The sequence below is a fragment of the Oncorhynchus mykiss genome, chromosome 5 (genome assembly GCF_057628025.1).
Source record: "Oncorhynchus mykiss isolate SJ-2025 chromosome 5, ASM5762802v1, whole genome shotgun sequence".
Classification (NCBI taxonomy): Eukaryota; Metazoa; Chordata; class Actinopteri; order Salmoniformes; family Salmonidae; genus Oncorhynchus; species Oncorhynchus mykiss.
This window is the reverse complement of record NC_143026.1, coordinates 41,019,775-41,044,543: the sequence shown is the minus strand read 5'-3', so window position 1 is coordinate 41,044,543 and position 24,769 is coordinate 41,019,775. Positions and strand designations below refer to the sequence as shown.

Sequence of the window (24,769 nt, the reverse complement as noted above, 5' to 3'; positions counted from 1 at the left end):
GACTCAAGGCTGTAATCACTGCCAAGGGTGCTTCAACAAAGTACTGAGTAAAAGGTCTGAATGCTTTTGGAAATATAATATTTCATTTGTTTTTTAAAAATAAGTTAGCAATAACTGTTTTTGCTTTGTCATTATGAGTATTGTGTGTAGATTGATGAAGAAAAAAAACAATCTAATCCATTTTAGAGTAAGGCTGCCACCTAACAAAACGTGGAAAAAGTCAAGGGGTACGAATACTTTCTGTAGAACCTACCAGGTACAACCCCAAATCCGTAAACTCGGGCACCCTCATAGATATCATCCTGACCAACCTGCCCTCTAAATACAACTCGGCTGTCTTCAACCAGGATCTCAGCGATCACTGCCTCATTGCCTGCGTCCGTAATGGGTCCGCGGTCAAACGACCATCCCTCATTACTGTCAAACGCTCCCTAAAACACTTCAGCCAGAAGGCCTTTCTAATCGACCTGGCCTGGGTATCCTGGAAGGATATTGACCTCATCCCATCAGTAGAGGATGTCTGGTTGCTCTTTAAAAGTGCATTCCTCACCATCTTAAATAAGCATGCCCCGTTCAATAAATGTAGAACCAGGAACAGATATAGCCCTTGGTTCACGCCAGACCTGACTGCCCTTGACCAGCACAAAAACACCCTGTGGCATACTGAATAGCCTCCGCGATATGCAATTTTCAGGGAAGTTAGGAACCAATATACACAGGCAGTTGGAAAGCAAAGGGTAGCTATTTCAAACAGAAATGTGCATCCTGTAGCGCAAACTCCAAAATGTTCTGGGACACTGTCAAGTCCATGGAGAATAAGAGCACCTCCTCCCAGCTGCCCACTGCACTGAGGTTAGGAAACACTGTCACCACCGATAAATCAACGATAATCGAGAATTTCCATAAGCATTTCTCTACGGCTGGCCATGCTTTCCACCTGACTACCCCTACCCCGGTCAACAGCTCTGCACCCCCCACAGCAACTTGCACAAGTCTCTCCCATTTCTCCTTCACCCAAATCCAGATAGCTGATGTTCTGAAATAGCTGCAATATCTGGACCCCTACAAATCAGCTGGGCTAGACAATCTGGACCCTCTCTTTCTAAAATTATCCACCACAATTGTTGCAACCCCTATTACTAGCCTGTTCAACCTCTCTTTTGTTTCATCTGAGATCCCCAAAGATTGGAAAGATGCCGCGGTCATCCCCCTCTTCAAAGGGGAAGACACTCTAGACCCAAACTTTTACAGACCTATATCTATCCTACCATGCCTTTCTAAGGCCTTTGAAAGCCAAGTTAACAAACAGATCACCGACCATTTCGAATCCCACTGTACCTTCTCCGCTACGCAATCTGGTTTCCGAGCTGGTCATGGGTGCACCTCAGCCACGCTCAGGGTCCTAATCGACATCATAACCGCCATCGACAAAAGACAATACTGTGCAGCCGTATTCATCGACCTGGCCAAGGCTTTCAACTCTGTCAATCACTGCATTCTTATCGGCAGACTCAACAGCCTTGGTTTCTCAAATGACTGCCTCGTCTGGTTAACCAGCTACTTCTCAGATAGAGTGCAGTGTGTCAAATCGGAGGGCCTGTTGTCCGGACCTCTGGCAATCTCTAAGGGGGTGCCACAGGGTTCAATTCTCGGGTCGACTCTTTTCTCTGTATACATCAATGATACCGCTCATGCGGCTGGTGATTCTCTGATCCACCTCTACGCAGACGACACCATTCTGTATACATCTGGCCCTTCTTTGGACACTGTGTTAACAAACCTCCAGAAGAGCTTCAATGCCATACAACTCTCCTTCCACGGCCTCCAACTGCTCTTAAATGCAAGTAAACTAAATGCATGCTCTTCAACCGATCGCTGCCCTCACCCGCCCGCCTGCCTCGCATCACTACTCTGGACGGTTCTGACTTAGAATATGTGGACAACTACAAATACCTATGTGTCTGGTTAGACTGTAAACTCTCCTTCCAGACTCATATTAAGCATATCCAATCCAAAATGAAATCTAGATTCGGCTTCCTATTTCGCAACAAAGCCTCCTTCACTCATGCTGCCAAACATACCCTCGTAAAACTGACTATCCTACCGATCCTTGACTTTGGTGATGTCATTTACAAAATAGCCTCCAACACTCTACTCAGCAAATTGGATGCAGTCTATCACAGTGCCATCCGTTTCGTCACCAAAGCCCCATATACTACCCACCACTGCGACCTGTATGCTCTTGTTGGCTGCCCATTAATTCATATTCATCGCCAAACCCACTGGCTCCAGGTCATCTATAAGTCTTTGCTAGGTAAAGCCCCACCTTATCTCAGCTCACTGGTCACCATAGCAGCACCCACCCGTAGCACGCACTCCAGCAGTTATATTTCACTGGTCACCCCCAATTCCTCATTTGGCCGTCTTTCCTTCCAGTTCTCTGCTGCCAATGACTGGAACAAATTGCAAAAATCACTGAAGCTGGAGACTCTCCTTCACTATCTTTAAGCATCAGCTATCAGAGCAGCTTACAGATCATTGCACCTGTACATAGCTCATCTTTAAATAGCCCATCCAACTACCTCATTTCCATATTGTTATTTATTTTATTTACATATTTTTTGCTCCTTTGCACCCCAGTATCTCTACTTGCACATTCATCTTCTGCACATCTGTCACTCCAGTGTTTATTTGCTAAATTGTAATTATTTTGCCACTACAGCCTATTTTTTGCCTTACCTCCCTAATCTTACTTAATTTGCACACACTGTATATAGACTTCTCTATTGTGTTATTGACTGTACGTTTGTTTATTCCATGTGTAACTCTGTGTTGTTGTTTGTGTCACACTGCTTTGCTTGATCTTGGCCAGGTCACGGTTGTAAATGAGAACTTGTTCTCAACTGGCCTACCTGGTTAAATAAAGGTGAAATTAAAAAAAATCTCAAATAAAAACAGGCAACATCCACACCGAGCTAAAGGCTGGAACTGGTGCTTTCAAGGAGCAGGACACTAATCTGATGCCTATAATAAATTATTTTATTTTCTACTTTATTTAGTAAATATTTTCTTAACTCTATTTCTTGAACTGCATTATTGTTTAAGGGGTTGTAAAGTAAGCATTTCACAGTAAGGTCTAAACCTATTGTATTCTGTGCATGTGACAAATATGATTTGATCTTTCTCCCTCCCCAGCCAGTCTCCTGCTGCAGACAGGTTAGGTCAGACTGTGACTGGACAACACCAGGGTATACCTTTCATCTCACCAGCAGACCTTCCCATTGAGACATGATGACATTTACAATATATTATCCTGTAGTCATAAAGCAGGCACTTTTTTTTTTTTTTTTCAACCAACCGATTCAACCATAGACTGTTAGAGGGGGGTGTCATCTGGTGGTAAAACATGGAACTGTCCTAGAAATCCATATTCACGAGAATGGCCCTGGCATGACCTCACTGAGAATGGTCTTTTAGCCCTACTGGTCCATCTGTGATCATGTAAAAGTGTAACAGAGGTGATCGACTTGAGTAACGTTAGCTGAGACCTGATGACTTGTGTTGTCTCCCCAATAGTTCACTGAGCGAATGCACAGGTTTTGGTTTAGGGGGTTATGTGCTTTTTTTGGAACCTGGAGACCCAAGTTCAAATCCTGTCAGTCACATTGGGCCTGTAACTCGGCTGGATATCTGCAAGAATAATTAGGTCAAAATGTGGTGTAGTGTAAAAGTAGTTTGAAACCAGCCTTCCATGATGTGTGACCACGAGACCTGAAGACTTCTGTTGGCTCATCTAGACTGTGAAACAAAGCATTATTAAAGGAAGCAAAGGTTTACAACATGTATGTCCCCAATCCCCAAAGCAGACACAAAGGACTGGAAGACTACATATTTAACCGTATTTAACTACTGTTTAGCATGCAGTGCCACACTCATAAACCTTTCTATAGTGTTTGATTAAACTAATTTCAGAACAGAAAATAACGCAATTAAGCAGTTTATCTTTAAGAGCGAGGTAAACAAAGAGCGGGGTTTGCTTTATGTGAGCGGTATTTTATTTTACGGATTTTAAAATTCTGTAAAGTTGCACGGGGCAACTTTCGTAACGATTGCGCGACTCCCGAGCGTAAATGCTTACTGAATGTGAAAATCTGCGCGCATGCACTTTGTTAGGGGGAGTGAGAGAGGAGCATGAATGGAGCAAAATGGCGGATCATGTGCAGGTAACCACAGCTTTATGTTTTTGTAGTATATAAATCCACAATAACTATTTGAATGAGCTGTAATATATATTTCGATACGTTATTTGATATATAGTGAATGCATCCATTAAGCAGTCGCCGTACAGGTTGTGTGGGATATATGTATAGGATGCGGGCTGCAGTGTTGACTTGTGGCCTGTCATCGTGTAACGTTAACTTTCGCCGTTTAGCTAGCTAACTACCTAGAGATGCGGACAGAACACATTTTTGTTTATGAAAGAAGACGGTTTGAACTGGGCGATTGTATCGCTTGTACCGCCTAGTTATTGTGTTTTATCTCTAGCCTATTTAAGGAAGTAACGCCAAACAAACCCTTCAACAGATATGTTCAATGGGTAGGCCTATCTGCTAGCTAGGAGAAGATGGAGGGGGGCTAACTTGCTACAGTAACGCTAGCTAAGTTGTTAGCTAGCACTAATTGGTTAGCAACTCAAGACCGCATTCGCCGCTCTGAACTAAAATGTATCTAATGTGCAAATGTAATTCTTGGATTGTGATTGGCTTGCTTGGTCAGACCTCAATGTTGTGCTATTGGTTAGCGAAGGAGTTGGCTGTTGCTAGCTTACAAGCAGCACAATACATTTCTCCCGCGCTACCCCTTTCGAAATATCATTGCGTTTTTACACGCTGTGAGCAGCAATGTCGCTAGCTCGACAGCTCGTGCATCGTTGTTATTTGGCTACTTAAACCACACCGTGCACATTATGCAACCAGAACAATGTTCCATTGCGAAACTGACACGCATAGTTAGCTAGCATAGCATTAGCAAATCAACTAACGTTAACGTTAGCCAGCTTTCCAGCCAATTCTACATAGCCAGCATTCCAGCTACAAGCTAGCTATGTCGAGCTGTCATGTGGGCACCTTGTACCATTGACATTAGGTAGCACTTACAGCTGTCACCTCAAGCAATGAATACATAAACTACATTGAAAAATGTTTACCTGTAAATGTACAGCATTATACTGGCACCGAAGTTGCCAGCTTAATAGGTAGCCTGGTGGTTAGAGCGTTGGGTCAGTTGCCCGAAAGGTTGCTGGATCGAATCCCCGAGCTGACAAGGTACATATCTGTCGTTCTGCTCCTGAAGAAGGCAGTTAACCCACTGTTCCTAGGCCGTCATTGTAAATAAGAATTTGTTCTTAGCTGATTTGTCTAGTTAAATAAAACACTTTTTTTTTCTCAACCCTGCTGTGCATTTAGAGATGCTGTAATATTTTACAGTAAAAAAAAAAAAGTACTATGAAATGTATTACATCTTTGCTGTAAATGAAAATTACAGTATTAAGCTGGCAAATCTGGTGTCTTAATCTAAATGTAAGACAAACAATACATTTGTACATGCATTTATTCAAATTGGTAACATCAAATTGACGGAATTGGCAAAAGAAGTAACAACAGTTAACACATTTAACCAAATAGGAGCATCATTACCACACTCATTTAAAAATTATATTTGGGGTGTGCTGTGGGGGGAGAGACAGAGTTACAATTGGGATTGGGTACAATCCTAGATCTATCAGAGGCAACTCTATTTGGGGTAAGGGGCAGAGGCAGTGAAACCCACAACGGGACCATTTGGACAGAAGCGAGAAGTCAGCGACGTGTCAGGTGTTCCTCATGGGGCTCCGGAACAATCATCCTCAGTTTGGATTTGTCAGCTCTTCTCACCCCTAGGACAAGCATAGAAAAATAAATCAATTGAATGACAGCACTGTGGGTTAAAAGACCGATGACAAGGGACATGTCAAGTTGTGTGTGTACATGTACCTCTCCAGGGGTCTTCATTCAAACTCTGTGAGCTCTTGGAAGAATGGGGCAAAGTAGTGGTTGAGAACAGGTTGAGTTCCATCTTCAGTGTTCATCTTGGGTTGATTTGAACCTACAGCATATATCCAATATAGTTTATGAAATCAATTGAGGCATTGAACAAATTAAAATAAGACGGCTAGACAAAACATTGCTATAGCCTACACCAAGGCTCTCCAACCTTGTTCCTGGAGAGCTATTCTCCTGTAGTTTTTTTCCTATCCAACCCCAGTTGTAACTAACTTGATGCAGCTGATCAACCAGCTAATTATTCAAATCAGATGCCAGGGTTTCTGTTAGCTGGGAAATGCCTGCTTTTGACCTATTCATTATTTTTTTTATTAAATGAAAAGTTGGTAAATAAAATTTCCTGCCAAATTGTCTGGGAGATGGAAATACAGTTGTGCTCCAAAATTGGCAAAGATTTTGTTGATTATCCCTGTTTCCAGTGTACCTGCTGAGAGGGGATTCTTTCTCCAAAACAGAGTAAACATCAGAGTGACAGAGTCAAGATCACGCCTTCTTGAGGACTTAGTAACAAGGCTGCAAGCTTCCCAACAGCAGCGACTACCTTTGAGCAGGCCAAGGCCCGCCGCAAACGCAAGTAAATTAGAGGCAAATGATTGTGTTGGTCAGGCCTGGTCCTAGCTGTTCTGCATATGCTGCCCCTGTGTCATGTATAGTATAAAGATTTGGAATGGCTTGAGTAGAGTGATGATGTGTATCATGCGCAATTGGTTCATTTTAGTTGCACTTATTCAGTAGCACAACTTGTAAACGAAACATCGTTGCCAACTATTCACATCGGTGAGTTCGTTTTGCAGTCACCAGGCAGCCAACTGCCTTTAGTAGGAAACAGAGTTATCAGTAAGCCATTTATATGACACGAGTCAAGACCCCACGATGGTTTAAATTACAATAAATTTAACATCACCCAGTAGAAGTGTAAAAAGAGGTATCATTTGAGCTTTGGAAACAAGTGCTTTCATAAATACATGGCTCTGTCTTTGTTTCACATGAGCATTGTAAAATAGGCTTTCTTTCAATGAACCAGTCTTAACAAATTATGTTTATTTACATATCGAATTTGTTTGTCCAACATCAGTTTTATAATTTTTTCATTTCGTGACTGTCTGGAGTGGCCTCCTTCCACTGCTGTGGTGCTGAATCGCAGCGGGAGTGGGGCGGGCCGGCCCAGGTATTACTAGAGAGCCATGTTTTTGTTATTTATTAGGCCTAATTAAAATGTTCATGCCTAGGCTAAATCAAATTGGAGATTCCTAGATTGTATTTGAAAATGTGTTTTGTTATTTATTAATTAAAATGTTCATACAAATAGCCTATAGGACAGGTCGTTTGGAAATGATATTTTACAGATATTTTGACATTGTTTTATTACTGTGTAGGCAACTTGTTCTTCAAGGCTAAGTGTTTTAAGTGATATTAGTTTATTATTTATAGCAGGGATGAAGACGCAACGGACAATGTTAGGTTTTTATTGAAAAGCACGTCACGTTGGCATACTTTATAAAAACTTTACAGGCTAATTTCTATTAAGATTAATTGCAATAATCTGAATGTGATTTTGAGCACTGTGTGTGGATGCCCTAAGGCATTACGCACCCAATGCATATGGATGTCTGGTAAGTTTCTCAAATGTCCAGTAAATTTAAATCTTGCCGGTCACTTTGTCCAGCGCCAAATTTTCCTAAGGGAACCCTGTCAGGTGCACTAGATTAGGGTTGTAATGAACCTACTGGACGGTAGCTCTCCAGGAACAGGGTTGGAAGCCCTGGCCTACACAATACCACTGATTTTATTTTTTTACCAGACTCACAACCTTTTTTTTTTCTTCTTTCTGTGCCACCGAATGTTTGCGTACTACTGGTAAAGTGAACAGGTTTAGCTAATACTGTAACATTATGGAACAATGTTTAAATTAAACAAATGGTTAGTAGGGAGAAGCTATACAGACACTCCTGGTCTGCAAACGGTTATGTATCTGACCTCAAGTGTATTCTTTATGGCATTCAGAAGCTGTTGTACAGCGAGGCCTATCATCACAACATTTATTTTTGGCTGATGTTTTCCTAGGTTGTACGTCAATATTTTGCTGAGCAATTTAGTGAAGACCGAAATGGCTTGTGGCAACGTTAGCCAGCTAGCTAGCTAGTTCGGTTAGGTTAGAAAACATGCAGTAATTCAAAGTTGGCTAGCAATAAAGATACTTATAAGCAAGTCAAACCAGCAGCTGCTGAAAATGTTATTCCACTTCACACCCACTTTACTAAAATAGTCTGAGCTTCATGTCTCACCCGACAGCATGAGATTGTTGCCTGGAACAGATCATTTTAATCTACAGTAGGCATAAGCTATTACTGAAAATAAATACATTATGTTAACTAATTGGAAGCCTCTGGTCAAAAATTACTAAGTATTTTTCATAATTTTACCCACAATGGAGTCAGTGTTTAATGCTGTAAAGCACATTTACTGTGCTTTCTACGGTGTTTCTGTTGAAATGACAGTCTTTGTGTATATCTGCCTCATGCTGTCCATAGCTCCTTTTTGTGTTTGTAGTAACCTCAAGCTGTCGGTGACTACTTAACTTAGCCAGCTACACTGCTGATGCAACAGTATCTGGCTAATCATTTTGTTGATAGCTAAGTCGGACATGTAGCTATGTAGCAACACCTATGTGTTGATTAAATTGTCTTCACCCCTCCCATGTTAATTCTGTGCATAGAAATGCACAATTTAGAGATCCGCAGTGTCAGTATTTAGGTAACTTTAGCTTAGCGGGCTTGTGAGAGACCCGGATAGATAGCTTATCAATAATTACTGCAGGTGCATTCGCACTGAGGGATGTGCTTTCTGGTCAGGATGCCTGACCGTGCGATGTAACAGTCTCTTATTGCGAAGTCATCATGCACGACACACACACACTGCACGCTCTAGACACGCACATTCTATCTTGGCCTGCTCAAACCATTAGATCTTGACACTGTTCTCAGGAACCTGGTATGACATGCTCTAGGTAGCCCACATCCTTAGCCAGCTATGGACTACACAGCATCAGGACTGTGTATTCATAGGAGCCATATTAGTGTGTGTGTGTGTCAGCAGTAGTGTTGGGTGTATTGAGCTCTTATCTATGCGTGGCAGTCCTCTTCTCACCAGCCATGTGGCTCCCACCCTATCTATACTAGTACATACTGTACTATATCAGCAGCTAGCGTCACACTATCTTTGGGATTCTGCTGACTAGTCCTTGAAACAATATGGTGTCGGTCAGGCTAGCTGGGAGGTGCGTGATTAGGTAAATTGTTCTTTACAACAATGTTGTTACTGACGGTAGCTGAGGTGAATAGTCGGCAGCAGTGTTACTGGTGGATTTAGTGTCAGTTAGGTGGATGGGTTTAGTTGGTATGTTAGTAAGTGAACTAACCATTACCCCAGTACAACACACTATCTGGTGACTAGTCCCATCCAGCCCCTTTAACCACTACTACACCCGTCTCTCTCTGTCTCGCCCCTGTGTTTCTATCTAACGAGGAGCGCGTTCAATAGGGTGCTGCTGAATGTTTATTTTGGTTAACTTTCTCCTCGTTGTAGAAATGAGAGCGAGGCATGTCTGTTGTGTAAAATGGGCTGTGGTCTAATCTTATTTCTGTCTGAACGGTCTACATCGTTGTGCCGTACTGAACACAGCTCAATACACCTATACACCCGTCTCCTGGCGGTTGACACGGAACGCTTTTAGTGCTCTACTCGCTTCATGTCTCTCTCTCTCTCTCTCTCTCTCTCTCTCTCTCTCTCTCTCTCTCGTGTGTGTAGAGCCTAGCCCAGTTAGAGATCCTATGTAAGCAGCTGTACGAGACAACAGAGACGGGGGTGAGGCTGCAGGCAGAGAAAGCCCTGGTGGAGTTCACTAACAGCCCCGACTGTCTCAGCAAGTGTCAGCTACTACTGGAGAGAGGCAGCGTGAGTAGTATACACACACACACTGACGCTATATCAATAAACTGTTGATATTACATTATTACTTGATCAAAAAAAAGCTCCGCTGATGTTGCGGTGTCTCCTGTCTATGCCTGTATCCCCATATTCCCCTCTTTCTCTCTCCAGTCTTCCTACTCTCAACTCCTTGCAGCTACCTGTCTGTCTAAACTTGTATCGCGTACAAGCAACCCTCTTCCTTTGGAGCATCGCATTGACATCCGTAAGACTCAGTCACACACATCCCACCAGTCTATATTCATGCTCCACAAGTCAGTCCATAAGGCTCATATCTGTGTGTGTGTGCAGGGAACTATGTGCTAAACTATCTGGCGACGCGGCCGAAGTTGGCCGAGTTTGTTACCCAGGCTCTGATCCAGCTGTACTCCAGGTAAACGTCTCTTCGCTGTCCTCTCTCCTCCTCCTCATCCGTCTCTCCTCCATGTGAGTAATTCTCTCCGTGTTTGTCTCCTCCAGGATCACCAAGCTTGGCTGGTTCGACTGTCAGAAAGACGACTATGTCTTCAGAAACGTCATCGCGGACGTCACACGCTTCCTACAGGTACAAACGTGTGTCGCCAATAGAATGTGTTTTAAGCCAATAGAATGTGTTTTCTTGAAACAGGAAGTGAGCTGATCGAATCTGCCTGTATCTGTCTGTCTGTCAGCAGGACAGTGTAGAACACTGCATCATAGGCGTCACCATCCTATCCCAACTGACCAATGAGATCAACCAGGTACACTTACCTCTCCCTCTTTCCTCTCCTCCACACCTCTCTAGCGTAGCACCTCGTGTTATTGGCATATTCAACAGAGTTTAAGAAATCTATTAACACTGTTGAAGGTGTCTTGTGATCAAGCCATTTAATGTTTTGTGATCATTGGTCTAGTAAAAATGTTAGCTAACAGGTTAGCAATTAGCTAAAAAAAAGAATACATCCTGTATTATCGGCATGCAGTCCCCAGTTATTGGCCACCGTACTATTTTGTTAAATTACAAGATCTGTCTGTTTTTAATTTAGTTTAAAAAAAGAGACAACCTCGTATCCAAAGTGTTTACTAGATAGTTGACTTCCAGTAAAAAACAACAATGGCTTGCCTGTCAACTTTCCATTGCGCAGCCCAGCGCGCCCTCCTGTAGACTCTTAATGGTTCTTCACCAACGTCTTCTTCAGTGTTTTACACATTCATCTTATGTTTTGAGAAAGTAGATAACGGTTTAATATTCACATATACATGAGCATGAATAATTTAGTTAAAAGTTTGATATTAAATGTCTGGTCTGTCGCGCAGTCGAATTTTACAATATACAGCGTGTCCCACAAAATGTGACTTTTTTTTTGTTGTTGAAAACGCTCAAAACCTAACTTGCATAAACTGCAATGGAAATCGGTGGTCAGCTAGCTAGAAGGTTGTCTTTAGTCGCAAAACGCACTGTTATTTTCCAGGCCGTTTAAATGTTGAGCTCGAGTTGATTTTAATCCTCCAACCGCTAGAGAGTGTCCGATGTTAGGGGGTGTCCGATGTTGGGGGGTGTCCGATGTTGGGGGAAAATGAGCTTCTCTTATTTTCCCTTCTTTCCTCTCATTTAAAGTGGTGGTGTTGTATTTGTTTTTGAAAGTGTGTGTGAGTTAAATCTGTGTTTGCATGTACAGGCAGACACCAGCCACCCACTGACCAAACACAGGAAGATTGCGTCGTCGTTCAGAGACTCGTCCCTCTTCGACATATTCACCCTGTCCTGCAATCTCCTCAAACAGGTGTGTGTTTAGTGGTGGTGGCAGTAGCAATAGTCGTAGTAGCAGCAGCCTGTGTGTTAGAGATTGTAGTAAGGTATTGACATTTCCAGTCGTTCTTGTGACCTGTGTGTGTGTGTGTGTGTAGGCGTCGGGTAAAAACCTGAACCTGAATGATGAGAGTCAGCATGGTCTGCTGATGCAGCTGCTGAAGCTCAGCCACAACTGTCTGAACTATGACTTCATCGGAACGTCCACAGACGAGTCCTCTGATGACCTCTGCACTGTTCAGATCCCCACCTCCTGGAGATCAGGTGACACCTTTTGCCAATTCTGTAAAATAGCTGTGCTGTGCCACCCATTACTGTGTAGTAACCTAACCGGTCTCTCTTTCTCTCGCAGCGTTTTTGGATTCCTCCACTCTCCAGCTCTTTTTTGATTTGTATCATTCCATCCCTCCATCCCTCTCCCCGTTGGTGAGTAAAGCTGAATGTGTGTCTGGTATATTCACTTCAGAGCATAATGGATGTAGTGTTTAATGGTGTGTGTGTGTAGGTGTTGTCGTGTCTAGTCCAGATAGCGTCGGTGCGGAGGTCTCTGTTCAACAACGCAGAGCGAGCCAAGTTCCTCTCTCACCTGGTGGATGGAGTCAAGAGGATACTAGAGAACCCGCAGGTATTACACACACACACTGTTGCGTGTTACATGTAAAACATTTGTTTTTGTTTTTTTACCTTTATTTAACTAGACAAGTCAGTAAAGAACAAATTCTTATTTTCAACGACGGCCTAGGAACAGTGGGTTTAACTGGCTTGTTCAGGGGCAGAACGACAGATTTTTACCATGTCAGCTCTGGGATTCGGTCTTGCAACCTTTCAGTTACTTGTCCAACGCTCTAACCACTAGGCTACATGCCCCTGTGCTGTGTGAAATGATGTTCTCCCTTCAGATCCATCCTTGCTTTTTGGGTTCTTTTTCTTGCTGACCCATCTCTCTCTGATACCACATCGTGTGCCTCAACCAGCGCCGCTGTGCTTGTGTTCCAGAGCCTGTCAGACCCTAACAACTACCATGAGTTTTGTCGTCTGTTGGCGCGGCTGAAGAGTAACTACCAGCTAGGAGAGCTGGTCAAAGTAGAAAACTACCCAGAAGTCATCAGGCTTATAGCCAACTTCACTGTCACCAGTTTACAGGTACTGTGTGTGTGAGCTCCTATGCCTTAGTCATGTCACTTGTGCATGGGGTGGGATGGTATGTTAGATGCAAGCGTTAATGTTCTGCTGAAACCTTTTTCCTCCTTATTGATATATCAGAAAAAGATTGTCGTTGTTGTATGTTAACCTTTTTATATTGTGTGTGTTTCAGCACTGGGAGTTTGCCCCTAACTCTGTCCACTACCTGTTGAGCCTGTGGCAGCGCCTGGCAGCGTCGGTCCCTTACGTTAAAGCCACCGAGCCTCACCTGCTAGAGACATACACACCTGAAGTCACCAAGGCCTACATCACCTCCCGCCTCGAGTCTGTCTGCATCATCCTCAGGTAACTGTCTCAAACTCACAGGTCAAATTGTGGAACTTTGAAACCATTTTCACGCGTGTGTGTGTCTGTGTAGGGATGGGCTTGAGGACCCTCTAGATGACGCAGGTTTAGTCCAGCAGCAGTTAGACCAGCTCTCCACCATCGGTCGCTGTGAATACGAGAAGACCTGTGCCCTATTGGTCCAGCTCTTTGACCAATCAGCACAGACCTACCAGGAACTACTGCAGTCTACCAACTCTAGTACCATCGACATCACTGTCCAGGAGGGTGAGTCTCTCTCCCTATCAATCAATCAAAGAAATATGTGACAAAATAGCGCTTTAAACAAACATGTTTTTGTTACCAGGCAGGTTGCTGTTGTTGGTGTTTATAATTATATCTCTACAGGAAGGTTAACATGGTTGGTGTATATAATCGGGGCGGTCATTGGAGGAAGAGTGTCCTTCGCCTCCACAGATGAACAAGATGCCATGGACGGAGAACTAGTCTGTCGGTATGTCCGCACACAACAACCTCACCCTAACCAATACCCCCACCTACATGTCCTATTGGAAATATTTGTCCGGATTAGGGCTGACCCCATTTAGTTGACTGGCCCATTGATTGGTCGATAGGCTGTAAAAAATATGATGTCGCAACACTAATAAATCAAATATTATTTTATAACATGCTCTTTCTCCCACGTTGGATACGGTCATTGTCAACGGTTCTGAAACATTGTCTATAGTGCGCTGTAGAATTGGCTCTTTTCCCTATGTTGCTATGTGCATAATATATGGGGATTGAGGACATTGTGGCGGAGGCAGCAGACGAGGAAACAGCCCTTGCCTAATTGTCTAAGAAAATTGGGTCTATAATCAATAGCCTAACTGTTAAATGTGCTTAATAGCTTACTGATTCCGTGTGCACCAAGCCTCATGCAACGACAAAATGTTGGGTAAAGCAATTTCACAGATTCAGCTGTTTTTATTTACGCTTTTCATTGCTTTAATAAAGGCTTCACACTTTATTTTTCATTAGAATAGACTGGTATTACTGATACTTTATTTAGTTTTGTTTACACCATTTCAAACAGGCATAACAATTATATTGTAATCTAACAGCACCTGTTTGTCACATAATACGCACGCAGCTGTCGCTCCTATACCCTCCTTTTTCTTGATCCCCTTCATATTGCTATTATGATCATCGTTATAATAAGTAATGTGATTATCATTAATAGGCTTTGTATCGTAGCCTTGTATAACCACCATCAAACTGGAAGCTGAAGAGCGTGTCCTGTTTAGACTTAATAATGTAATTAACTTAGGCCTATATTTCAATATATAGACTACTGTATCAATCATTCATTTGTTCATGCCATCACACACCGTACGAGACATTCAGTCTTTTGAAATGCAATCAAGCATTTTAGTTTTAAAATTAAATTCCGGGGGGAGCGTTGAATAATTAGCCTAAGCAATAAATAAACCGCAATTCACGAATGCATGCAGCAGTGTTTAGTCTGCTGTAATAAAGGCTTTATAAATATATTTTTTGGTTAGAACGGACACTTTGTTTACACTTCTAAATGGTCAGAAAAAATTATATTGTAATCTAACAGCAGTGTTCTGAGTTTATTACCAGTGTTTATGTGATTATAGGTCAGGCCATATTGGTTGGATACGATGCTTACATGTTTCACGTACGAGAGCAAGGGTTGAGGGAATAGGGAATGTTTTTCCTAAACAATTTAGGGATTTCGGTGACCAAAACTTTTCAGTTAGAAACAAGTAAAACAACTAAATGGCTGTAATGATGGTGCAGCATCAGCACGGACAGCGCAATAAACAGTTGCTGTGGTACCTTTTCGCTGCAGTAGGGAGGAGAGCGAGACAACGTGCGCCAGTCACACAGGCACTCACTGTCATTTTTTTAAAAGTGTGACCATCGGGCTCTTTTGAGTCATCTGTGTCGTAATGATCAAACGGCGTGCTTAAAGCGTCGGACAAGCTCATTGCATATGTAGTTTTTATTCAAACACATAGGGGGTGTGTCTGTCAATAAATGGAAAGAAACATTTCGATCAGTGGAAAGAACAGGACCGCTCTCGGTCGAAGATTTGTTGTTGTCTGGGACAGCCCTGCTATGGATGCTGCAGCAGATGAATTGATCAGTGTGTGTGTGTGTCGTCTCAGGGTGCTCCAGCTGATGAACCTAACAGACTCGCGGCTGGCCCAGGCGGGTAACGAGCGGTTGGAGTTGGCCATGCTCAGCTTCTTCGAACAGTTCAGGAAAATCTACATCGGAGACCAGGTGCAAAAGTCCTCCAAGGTAAGTACTGTTACCACACACACACTGTTATACTTCAGACCTGAAACGTGATCTAATGTTGAGATGATCCACAGCAATGTTGTGTCTAGGACAATTTCCCCCACCAAGGACAATGCTAGGCTTGAGCGGTATACCGTATACCAGGGTGTTTGGAAAAAGCCACAGGATGGTTTTTCTTTGCAGTTTTTCAATACACTTGAATAGTTGTAGCTACTTTTTAAGTGAATACCTTCAGTCAACTTGTGCAATACGTTTGGAGATTAAGCCGATTGCGTTCTTCATTTCGCCTGTCATATTATGAAGCTTACCGTAGTTCCCCGGGAAACAGTTGAGCCAGTCACGTGTTAGTACAGTAAATAGCACAATGGGAGAAAGCGAGCTGATGGCGTTCTGTATCTATTGGCGAGTCTGTATCTGTACAGCGCACATAAGGTGAAGTTAAACGTGTATGAAACTACTAAGTGTTTGCCATCAGATATTTTGTAATGGATTTCTGCCAGAGTTAGAGCTCTGGATGAGTTGTCTGTACAGCTATCATTTTGTTTTCCTTTGCTTCTTACTAGCGATTTTACTTAATTTTTTTAAATAAATGAATATTTTAAAAAAATCCCCTCTGTTCTCCCATCTGCTCCGTGTACACATGCTGCATCCCCTTTGTTCATTTACACAATTTCTCTTGTAAATGGCCACACTCACCAAAAATGATATTTGGTAGCTACTGGCCACTATTGTATAACTTTATAGGCTGGATTTTCCTGTCTTTGCAATTATTTTATGTTCGTTTTCGCTTGTTAGCATTTAGCTAACAGCATCTGTGATTTCGCTATTTGTTTGTGCTAAATTTGTTAGCATTCTGGTAATGGATGCCCAATGGACTTTTCTTGCGTTTTTAGCACCAAGGACAATGCTATTTAGCATAGTGTGCTATGCCAGTAATACCATAAATCCCGGGATGAGAGAAGGACGATATGAAAATCTGGATAGTGCCCAAGCCTAGACAATACAGTTTATCCTATCCTATTAAATGTCTGACTAACTCTGTTAATCTCTCTCCCTTTCCCTCCCTCTTTCTCTCTCTCTCTCTCCCTCCCTCTCTTAGACTGTTACTAGTGAGAGTTATGTGTTATATTTTAACTAGCAGCTCTTTTGTCCCAGACTCCATTGTCTGTGGGTATGTTAGAGCAGACACAGCCTTTCTACAATACAACTTGGGCTGACTTGACTGCGTTTTCTTTGTGCTGGGCAGAGGCTGCAAAATGTGAACAGCCCAGATAAGTGGCGACAGTAGAGAGAGCAGCCCCCCCCCCGCGCTACATGTCTGTTTGGTGTTATAGTAATCCTCTCCTACCCCTTCCTAGTGACATGGTCAGTGTTACTGCTAACATGGCTAGCCAGAGAGAGCCCAATGGAGGTGGGGTGGAGGCAGGGGAGTTCGAGAATAATTTGTATGATGAGGGCTCTGGAATGTCTGATATTTCAAGTTGTGTATGTGTGAGTCTGACCTGTCAGATTAAAGAACAATAAAGACCAGCAGATGATACATACATACCCCTCTATAATACCCTTCACTCTAATCCCCCCTCCCTCCCGCTACTTAGGCAAATCACCCTCAGCTCTGCTCAATTTAACACTCTACCACACACACACTACCTCACATTTTCATTTGACATTTTAAACATTTAGCGACTTATTTAGAGATTTCATCTTAAGATAGCTAGGTTGGAAAACCACATACAGTGCATTCGGAAAGTATTCAGACCCCTTTCCCTTTTCTACATTTTGTTACGTTTCTAAAATTGATTAAATAAAAACATTTTCCTCATCAATCTACACACTACCCCATAATGACAAAACAGAAATACCTTATTTACATAAATCTTAAGAACTTTTACTATGAGACTGGAAATTGAGCTCAGGTGCATCCTGTTTCCATCATTCTTGAGATGTTACTACAACTTGATTGGAGTCCACCTGTGTAAAATCCAATTGATTGGACATGATTTGGAAAGGCACACCTGTCTATATAAGGTCCCACAGTTGACAGTGCATGTCAGAGCAAAAACCAAGCCATGAGGTCAAATTAATAGTCCATAGAGCTCCGAGACAGGATTGTGTCAAGGCACAGATGTGGGGAATGGTACCAAAAAATGTCTGCAGCATTGAAGGTCTTCAAGAACACTGGCCTCCATCATAGTTAAATGGAAGAAGTTTGGAACCACCTCTTCCTAAAGCAGTCTGTCCTGCCAAACTGAGCAATCGAGGGAGAAGGGCCTTGGTCAGGGAGGTGACAAAGAACCCGTCACTCTGACAGAGCTTCAGAGTTCCTCTGTGGAGATGGGAGAACCTTCTAGAAGGACAACCGTCTCTGCAGCACTCCACTAATCAGGCCTTTATGGTAGAGTGGCCAGACGGAATCCACTCCTCAGTAAAAGGCACATGACAGCCCGCTTGGAGTTTTCTAAAAGGAATCTAAAGAACTCTGACTATGAGAATGAATGAAACCAAGATTGAACTCTTTGGCCTGAATGCCAAGCGTCACATCTGGAGGAAACCTGCCACCATCCCTACGGTGAAACGTGGCAGCATTATGCTGCGGGGATGTTGTTCAGGGACTGGAAGACTAGTCAGGATCAAGGGAAAAATGAACGGCGCAAAGTACAGAGACATCCTTGATGAAAACCTGCTTCCGGACAAGTCTCTGAATCTCGAGTGGCCCAGCCAGAGCCCAGACTTGAACCTGATCGAACATCTCTGGAGAGACCTGAAAATAGCTGTGCAGCTACCCTCCCCATCCAACTTGACAGCACTTACGAGGATCTGCAGAGAAGAATTGGAGAAACTCCCCAAATACAGGTGTGCTGAGCTTGTAGCATCAGGTAGCCTAGTGGTTAGAGCGTTGGACAAGTAACCGAAAGGTTGCTGGATCGAATCCCCGAGCTGACAAGGTAAAAATCTGTCGTTCTGCCCCTGAACAAGGCCGTCATTGAAAATAAGAATTTGTTCTTAACTGACTTGCCTAGTTAAATAAAGGTCAAATACATTTTTAAAAAGTACCCAAGAAGACTCGAGGCTGTAATCACTGCCGAAGGTGCTTCAACTAAGGGTCTGAATACTTATGAAAATGTAATATTATTGTTTTATTTGATATACATTAGCAAAAATGTCAACCTGTTTTTTTGCTTTGTCATTATGGGGTATTGTGTGTAGATTGACGGCCTTATTCTAAAATGGATTTAATGTAACAAATTGTGGAGAAGGGGTCTGAATACTTTCCGTATGCACGTTCTCATTAATAGTACACTTTTCTTAAATAAAGTAGTTTACTATCAGCAAATTCAGAGCCAGTAAAGGGGGGGGGGTGAAGTGCGCATGTTTGTTCACAAAGGGCATTTTGCTCACACACACTAATATACCTCCGAGCTGTGGTGGAATGTACGGCCATGCTGGGGAGATGAGAGCAGAGTTGATGGGTGTGTGTTGTCTTCAACCCTGTGGAGATGTATGGCTGGTGTCACGCTGCTAGCAGATGATTATATCCTAGTTCTCTCCTACTTTAGCTGTGTAGCTGCTCTCTCTCTAGGGGGTGTTCCAATGGTTAATGACGTGTGTCTGTGTGTGTCCCAGCTGTACCGGCGGCTGTCAGAGGTTCTGGGGCTAAATGATGAGACCATGGTACTGAGCGTCTTCATCGGAAAAATGTGAGTTTACTGTGGTATTGGTACTAGTACTGGTACTATGAAGTAACGATTGATTGATTACCATTTGTGATTGCAGCATCACCAATCTGAAGTACTGGGGCCAGTGTGAACCGATCACCTCCAAGACGCTTCAGTTACTCAACGACCTTTCCATAGGATATCCTTTACCGTGTGTGTGAAAAGGGGTGGGGTTTCGTTTTCTGTTATATTCCAGCTCCTGTGTTGTCTCCTTGACGGTGTGTGTGTACATACAGCAGTGTGAGGAAGTTGGTGAAACTCAGCGCTGTTCAGTTCATGCTGAACAACCACACAGTAAGAACCCTGACCCCGACCCCTAACCGCCTGAAACTCAATTTATGCCTTTTGATCCAGTTATTTTTCGGCAATGCCTTTTGCTTTTCTCCTATGTCAGAGCGAGCACTTCTCCTTCCTGGGTGTGAACAACCAATCAAACCTCAGCGACATGAGATGCCGCACCACATTCTACACCGCGCTGGGACGTCTGCTGATGGTCGACCTAGGTAGACACACACGCCTATCTACACAATTATCAGTAATATTTCTTATTTGGATAACTTTTCATTCTTTCACCTTTTCGTGTGTGTGTGTAGGTGAGGATGAGGACCAGTTTGAACAGTTCATGCTGCCCCTGACGGCAGCGTTTGAAGCAGTTGCTCAGATGTTCAGCACCAACACGTTCAACGAGCAGGAGGCCAAGAGGACGTTGGTGGGGCTGGTCAGAGACCTGAGAGGTATCGCCTTTGCCTTCAACGCCAAGACCAGCTTCATGATGCTCTTCGACTGGATGTATCCTTCACTGCCCCCAGACCTCTATACACCCTCTGACCTGTAACCCCTGACCTTTACTGACCAGGGTGTAGGAGGTTGCAAGGTTACAGAATGTTAGGAATGCGTTGTCTAGAAGAAATAAGACAGTCTGTCGCAGAATAGGGAATCACTGTAGCAGCGGAGATGTGATTGGTTGACAGTTTTGTCCTTAACCCCTCCACCAGCTACCCAGCCTACATGCCCATTCTGCAGAGAGCAATAGAACTCTGGTACCACGTACCAGCATGCACCACTCCTGTCCTAAAGCTCATGGCTGAGCTCGTCCACAACAGGTACACAAACATGCACACACTTCTAGCCCTGATTTTTTTATTTTTTTTTCCCGAAGGGAAATTGTTTTTGGCAACTGGAACAAATATGTACAATTTTCGATGTCGCACTAATGTGGAAATACAAAATATGCAATGCTACCAGAACCCTGACACTTCTCCCTCGACCTCTAACCCTGTGTTGGGGTTAAAAGCTGGAATTCTTAATGGTGAAACTGCGATGTCCGTTTGTGTAATGACAATGAGGTTTCTGTAGACAACGAACACTGTTTATTCCCCTCTGACATCATTGCATGTGCAATAGAACAGCGGTGTACTGCACTTTCTTTTTCATGCGCGACTCTCCCCAACTCTGCTTCGTCAGCAAAACAATAACGGCCATAAGGGGGGAAGTGGGGCTGTTTTACCTACTGCGGATTCCATCTTCAACGCCGGTTTCAGTGTAGTGCAACGCTGGTTGCACCAAAATATAAACAGCGGCTGCTAACAAAACGCCTAATACATTGTCTGCAAAAGCGCTCAAGGAAATAGACATTCGCAAAAATGTTCCATGTTACACTAACAAAAGCGATGGGTCAGATTTACTGGGAATTGACCGAAAGCTGTCCATGGTGCTGATTTTATGCTATTAGTACTGTTAGGTTCTAAATGAACCTATTAAAACTCACGGGTGATTAGTAAAGCTTAAACCAAGTTTGTTCACCCATTGGGTCAATACAGCTGCAAAAGACAAACATATTCACACAAGCACTCATATGGGGAGGCATGTAGCCTAGTGGTTAGAGCGTTGGACAAGTCACCGAAAGGTTGCAATATCGAATCCTCGAGCTGATAGGTAAAAATCCCCAAGCTGAAAGGTAAACATCTGTTGTTCTGCCCCTGAACAGGCAGTTAACCCACTGTTCCGAGGCCGTCATTGAAAATAAGAATTTGTTCTTAATAACTGACTGGCCTAGTTAAATTAAAGTTACAAAAAAAAAGAAACCTTTATTTTTTTTACCCTTTTTCCTATGCTGAATCTCCTCCTACACATCTGAATAGCCAATGCATCTCTGTTGCTAGATAGAACCTTAATGATATCTGTTCTTCCTCACTTCAGCTGACCTGACCTCTGCCCCAAAGTGCTCACTCATTCCTACTCACGGCTGTCATGTTGACTCTTCCCAGAATGTGTCTCTTCCTACCATATGGTCCCTTCTGGCTAACAATAATGCATACGGACAGAATGTAAACGTTATACATTCCCCTCTCTCCCTCAGGGACATCTTTTTTTTTTTTTCAGAACCCAACACTACTATTTGACGCTGTTTGCTTGTCTGTCACAGTGAACATACAGTTGAAGTCGGAAGTTTACATACACTTAGGTTGGCGTCATTAAAACCCATTTTTCAACCACTCCACAAATTTCTTGTTAACAAACAATAGTTTTGGCAAGTCGGTTAGGACATCTACTTTGTGCATGACACAAGTAATTTTTCCAACAATTGTTTACAGACAGTTTATTTCACTTATAATTCACTTATAATATAAGTGATAATTCACTATTCACTAATTCCAGTGGGTCAGAATTTTTATTTATTTTTTTTTATTTATTTTTTTTCACCTTTATTTAACCAGGTAGGCTAGTTGAGAACAAGTTCTCATTTGCAACTGCGACCTGGCCAAGATAAAGCATAGCAGTATGAGCAGACAACACAGAGTTACACATGGAGTAAACAATTAACAAGTCAATAACACAGTAGAAAACAAAGGGGGAGTCTATATACAATGTGTGCAAAAGGCATGAGGTAGGCGAATAATTACAATTTTGCAGATTAACACTGGAGTGATAAATGATCAGATGGTCATGTACAGGTAGAGATATTGGTGTGCAAAAGAGCAGAAAAATAAATAAATAAAAACAGTATGGGGATGAGGTAGGTGAAAATGGGTGGGCTATTTACCAATAGACTATGTACAGCTGCAGCGATCGGTTAGCTGCTCAGATAGCTGATGTTTGAAGTTGGTGAGGGAGATAAAAGTCTCCAACTTCAGCGATTTTTGCAATTCGTTCCAGTCACAGGCAGCAGAGTACTGGAACGAAAGGCGGCCAAATGAGAGGTGTTGGCTTTAGGGATGATCAGTGAGATACACCTGCTGGAGCGCGTGCTACGGATGGGTGTTGCCATCGTGACCAGTGAGCTGAGATAAGGCGGAGCTTTACCTAGCATGGACTTGTAGATGACCTGGAGCCAGTGGGTCTGGCGACGAATATGTAGCGAGGGCCAGCCGACTAGCGCATACAAGTTGCAGTGGTGGGTGGTATAAGGTGCTTTAGTGACAAAACGGATGGCACTGTGATAGACTGCATCCAGTTTGCTGAGTAGAGTGTTGGAAGCCATTTTGTAGATGACATCGCCGAAGTCGAGGATCGGTAGGATAGTCAGTTTTACTAGGGTAAGCTTGGCGGCGTGAGTGAAGGAGGCTTTGTTGCGGAATAGAAAGCCGACTCTTGATTTGATTTTCGATTGGAGATGTTTGATATGAGTCTGGAAGGAGAGTTTGCAGTCTAGCCAGACACCTAGGTACTTATAGATGTCCACATATTCTAGGTCGGAACCATCCAGGGTGGTGGTTGAAAAGCATGCATTTGGTTTTACTAGCGTTTAAGAGCAGTCGGAGGCCACGGAAGGAGTGTTGTATGGCATTGAAGCTTGTTTGGAGGTTAGATAGCACAGTGTCCAATGACGGGCCGAAAGTATATAGAATGGTGTCGTCTGCGTAGAGGTGGATCAGGGAATCGCCCGCAGCAAGAGCAACATCATTGATGTATACAGAGAAAAGAGTCGGCCCGAGAATTGAACCCTGTGGCACCCCCATAGAGACTGCCAGAGGACCGGACAGCATGCCCTCCGATTTGACACACTGAACTCTGTCTGCAAAGTAATTGGTGAACCAGGCAAGGCAGTCATCCGAAAAACCGAGGCTACTGAGTCTGCCGATAAGAATATGGTGATTGACAGAGTCGAAAGCCTTGGCAAGGTCGATGAAGACGGCTGCACAGTACTGTCTTTTATCGATGGCGGTTATGATATTGTTTAGTACCTTGAGTGTGGCTGAGGTGCACCCGTGACCGGCTCGGAAACCAGATTGCACAGCGGAGAAGGTACAGTGGGATTCGAGATGGTCAGTGACCTGTTTGTTGACTTGGCTTTCGAAGACCTTAGATAGGCAGGGCAAGATGGATATAGGTCTGTAACAGTTTGGGTCCAGGGTGTCTCCCCCTTTGAAGAGGGGGATGACTGCGGCAGCTTTCCAATCCTTGGGGATCTCAGACGATATGAAAGAGAGGTTGAACAGGCTGGTAATAGGGGTTGCGACAATGGTGGCGGATAGTTTCAGAAATAGAGGGTCCAGATTGTCAAGCCCAGCTGATTTGTACGGGTCTAGGTTTTGCAGCTCTTTCAGAACATCTGCTATCTGGATTTGGGTAAAGGAGAACCTGGAGAGGCTTGGGCGAGGAGCAGCGGGGGGGGCGGGGCTGTTGGCCGAGGTTGAAGTAGCCAGGCGGAAGGCATGGCCAGCCGTTGAGAAATGCTCATTGAAGTTTTCGATAATCATGGATTTATCGGTGGTGACCGTGTTACCTAGCCTCAGTGCAGTGGGCAGCTGGGAGTGCTCTTGTTCTCCATTGACTTCACAGTGTCCCAGAACTTTTTGGAGTTGGAGCTACAAGTTTACAAGATGACTGTGCCTTTAAACATTTTGGAAAATTCCATAAAATTATGTCATGGCTTTAAAGCTTCTGATAGGCTAACTGACATCATTTGAGTCAATTGGAGGTGTACCTGTGGATGTATTTTAAGGCCTACCTTCAAACTCAGTGCCTCATTGCTTGACGTCATGGGAAAATCAAAAGGAATCAGCCAAGACCTCCAAGTCTGGTTTTTCCTTGGGAGCAATTTCCAAACGCCTGAAGGTACTACGCTCATCTGTACAAACAATATATAGTATAAAAGTATGGGACCACGCAGCCGTCATACCGCTCCGGAAGGAGACGTGTTCTGTCTCCTAGAGATGTGCGCAAAGTGCAAATCAATCCCAGAACAACAGCAAAGGACCTTGTGAAGATGCTGGAGGAAACGAGCACAAAAGTATCCAAATCCAGAGTAAAACTAATCTTATATCGACATAACCTGAAAGGCCGCTCAGCAAGGAAGAAGCCACTGCTCCAAAACCGGCATAAAAAAGCCGGACTACGGTTTGCAACTGCACATGGGGACAAAGATCGTACTTTTTGGAGAAATGTCCCCTGGT

General features: G+C 43.4%; 1 protein-coding gene across 12 annotated transcripts in view; it reads left to right on the top strand.

The window, feature by feature from the left end:
- Window positions 1-4,017: 4,017 nt before the first annotated feature.
- Window positions 4,018-24,769, top strand: part of LOC110523821 (exportin-7) — a 34,442-nt gene continuing 13,690 nt past the window's right edge. Inside the window, exons 1-22 of one of the 12 annotated variants that reach the window (XM_090234828.1) lie at window positions 4,155-4,223; window positions 6,521-6,675; window positions 9,909-10,055; window positions 10,200-10,293; window positions 10,380-10,461; window positions 10,548-10,632; window positions 10,742-10,807; window positions 11,726-11,830; window positions 11,955-12,120; window positions 12,209-12,282; window positions 12,362-12,481; window positions 12,853-12,999; window positions 13,172-13,344; window positions 13,418-13,611; window positions 13,732-13,837; window positions 15,522-15,657; window positions 19,282-19,355; window positions 19,432-19,515; window positions 19,607-19,667; window positions 19,768-19,876; window positions 19,967-20,162; window positions 20,369-20,476. In XM_090234828.1, coding sequence (XP_090090954.1) covers window positions 12,006-12,120; window positions 12,209-12,282; window positions 12,362-12,481; window positions 12,853-12,999; window positions 13,172-13,344; window positions 13,418-13,611; window positions 13,732-13,837; window positions 15,522-15,657; window positions 19,282-19,355; window positions 19,432-19,515; window positions 19,607-19,667; window positions 19,768-19,876; window positions 19,967-20,162; window positions 20,369-20,476 — 1,697 coding nt within the window. In that variant the 5' untranslated portion in view covers window positions 4,155-4,223; window positions 6,521-6,675; window positions 9,909-10,055; ... (4 more) ...; window positions 11,726-11,830; window positions 11,955-12,005. Of the gene's footprint in view, window positions 4,224-6,520; window positions 6,676-9,230; window positions 9,391-9,908; window positions 10,056-10,199; window positions 10,294-10,379; window positions 10,462-10,547; window positions 10,633-10,738; window positions 10,808-11,725; window positions 11,831-11,954; window positions 12,121-12,208; window positions 12,283-12,361; window positions 12,482-12,852; window positions 13,000-13,171; window positions 13,345-13,417; window positions 13,612-13,731; window positions 13,838-15,521; window positions 15,658-19,281; window positions 19,356-19,431; window positions 19,516-19,606; window positions 19,668-19,767; window positions 19,877-19,966; window positions 20,163-20,368; window positions 20,477-24,769 lie in introns of those variants that run through there. The other 11 variants (XM_090234827.1, XM_090234831.1, XM_090234830.1 and 8 more) reach the window with 11 other exon arrangements.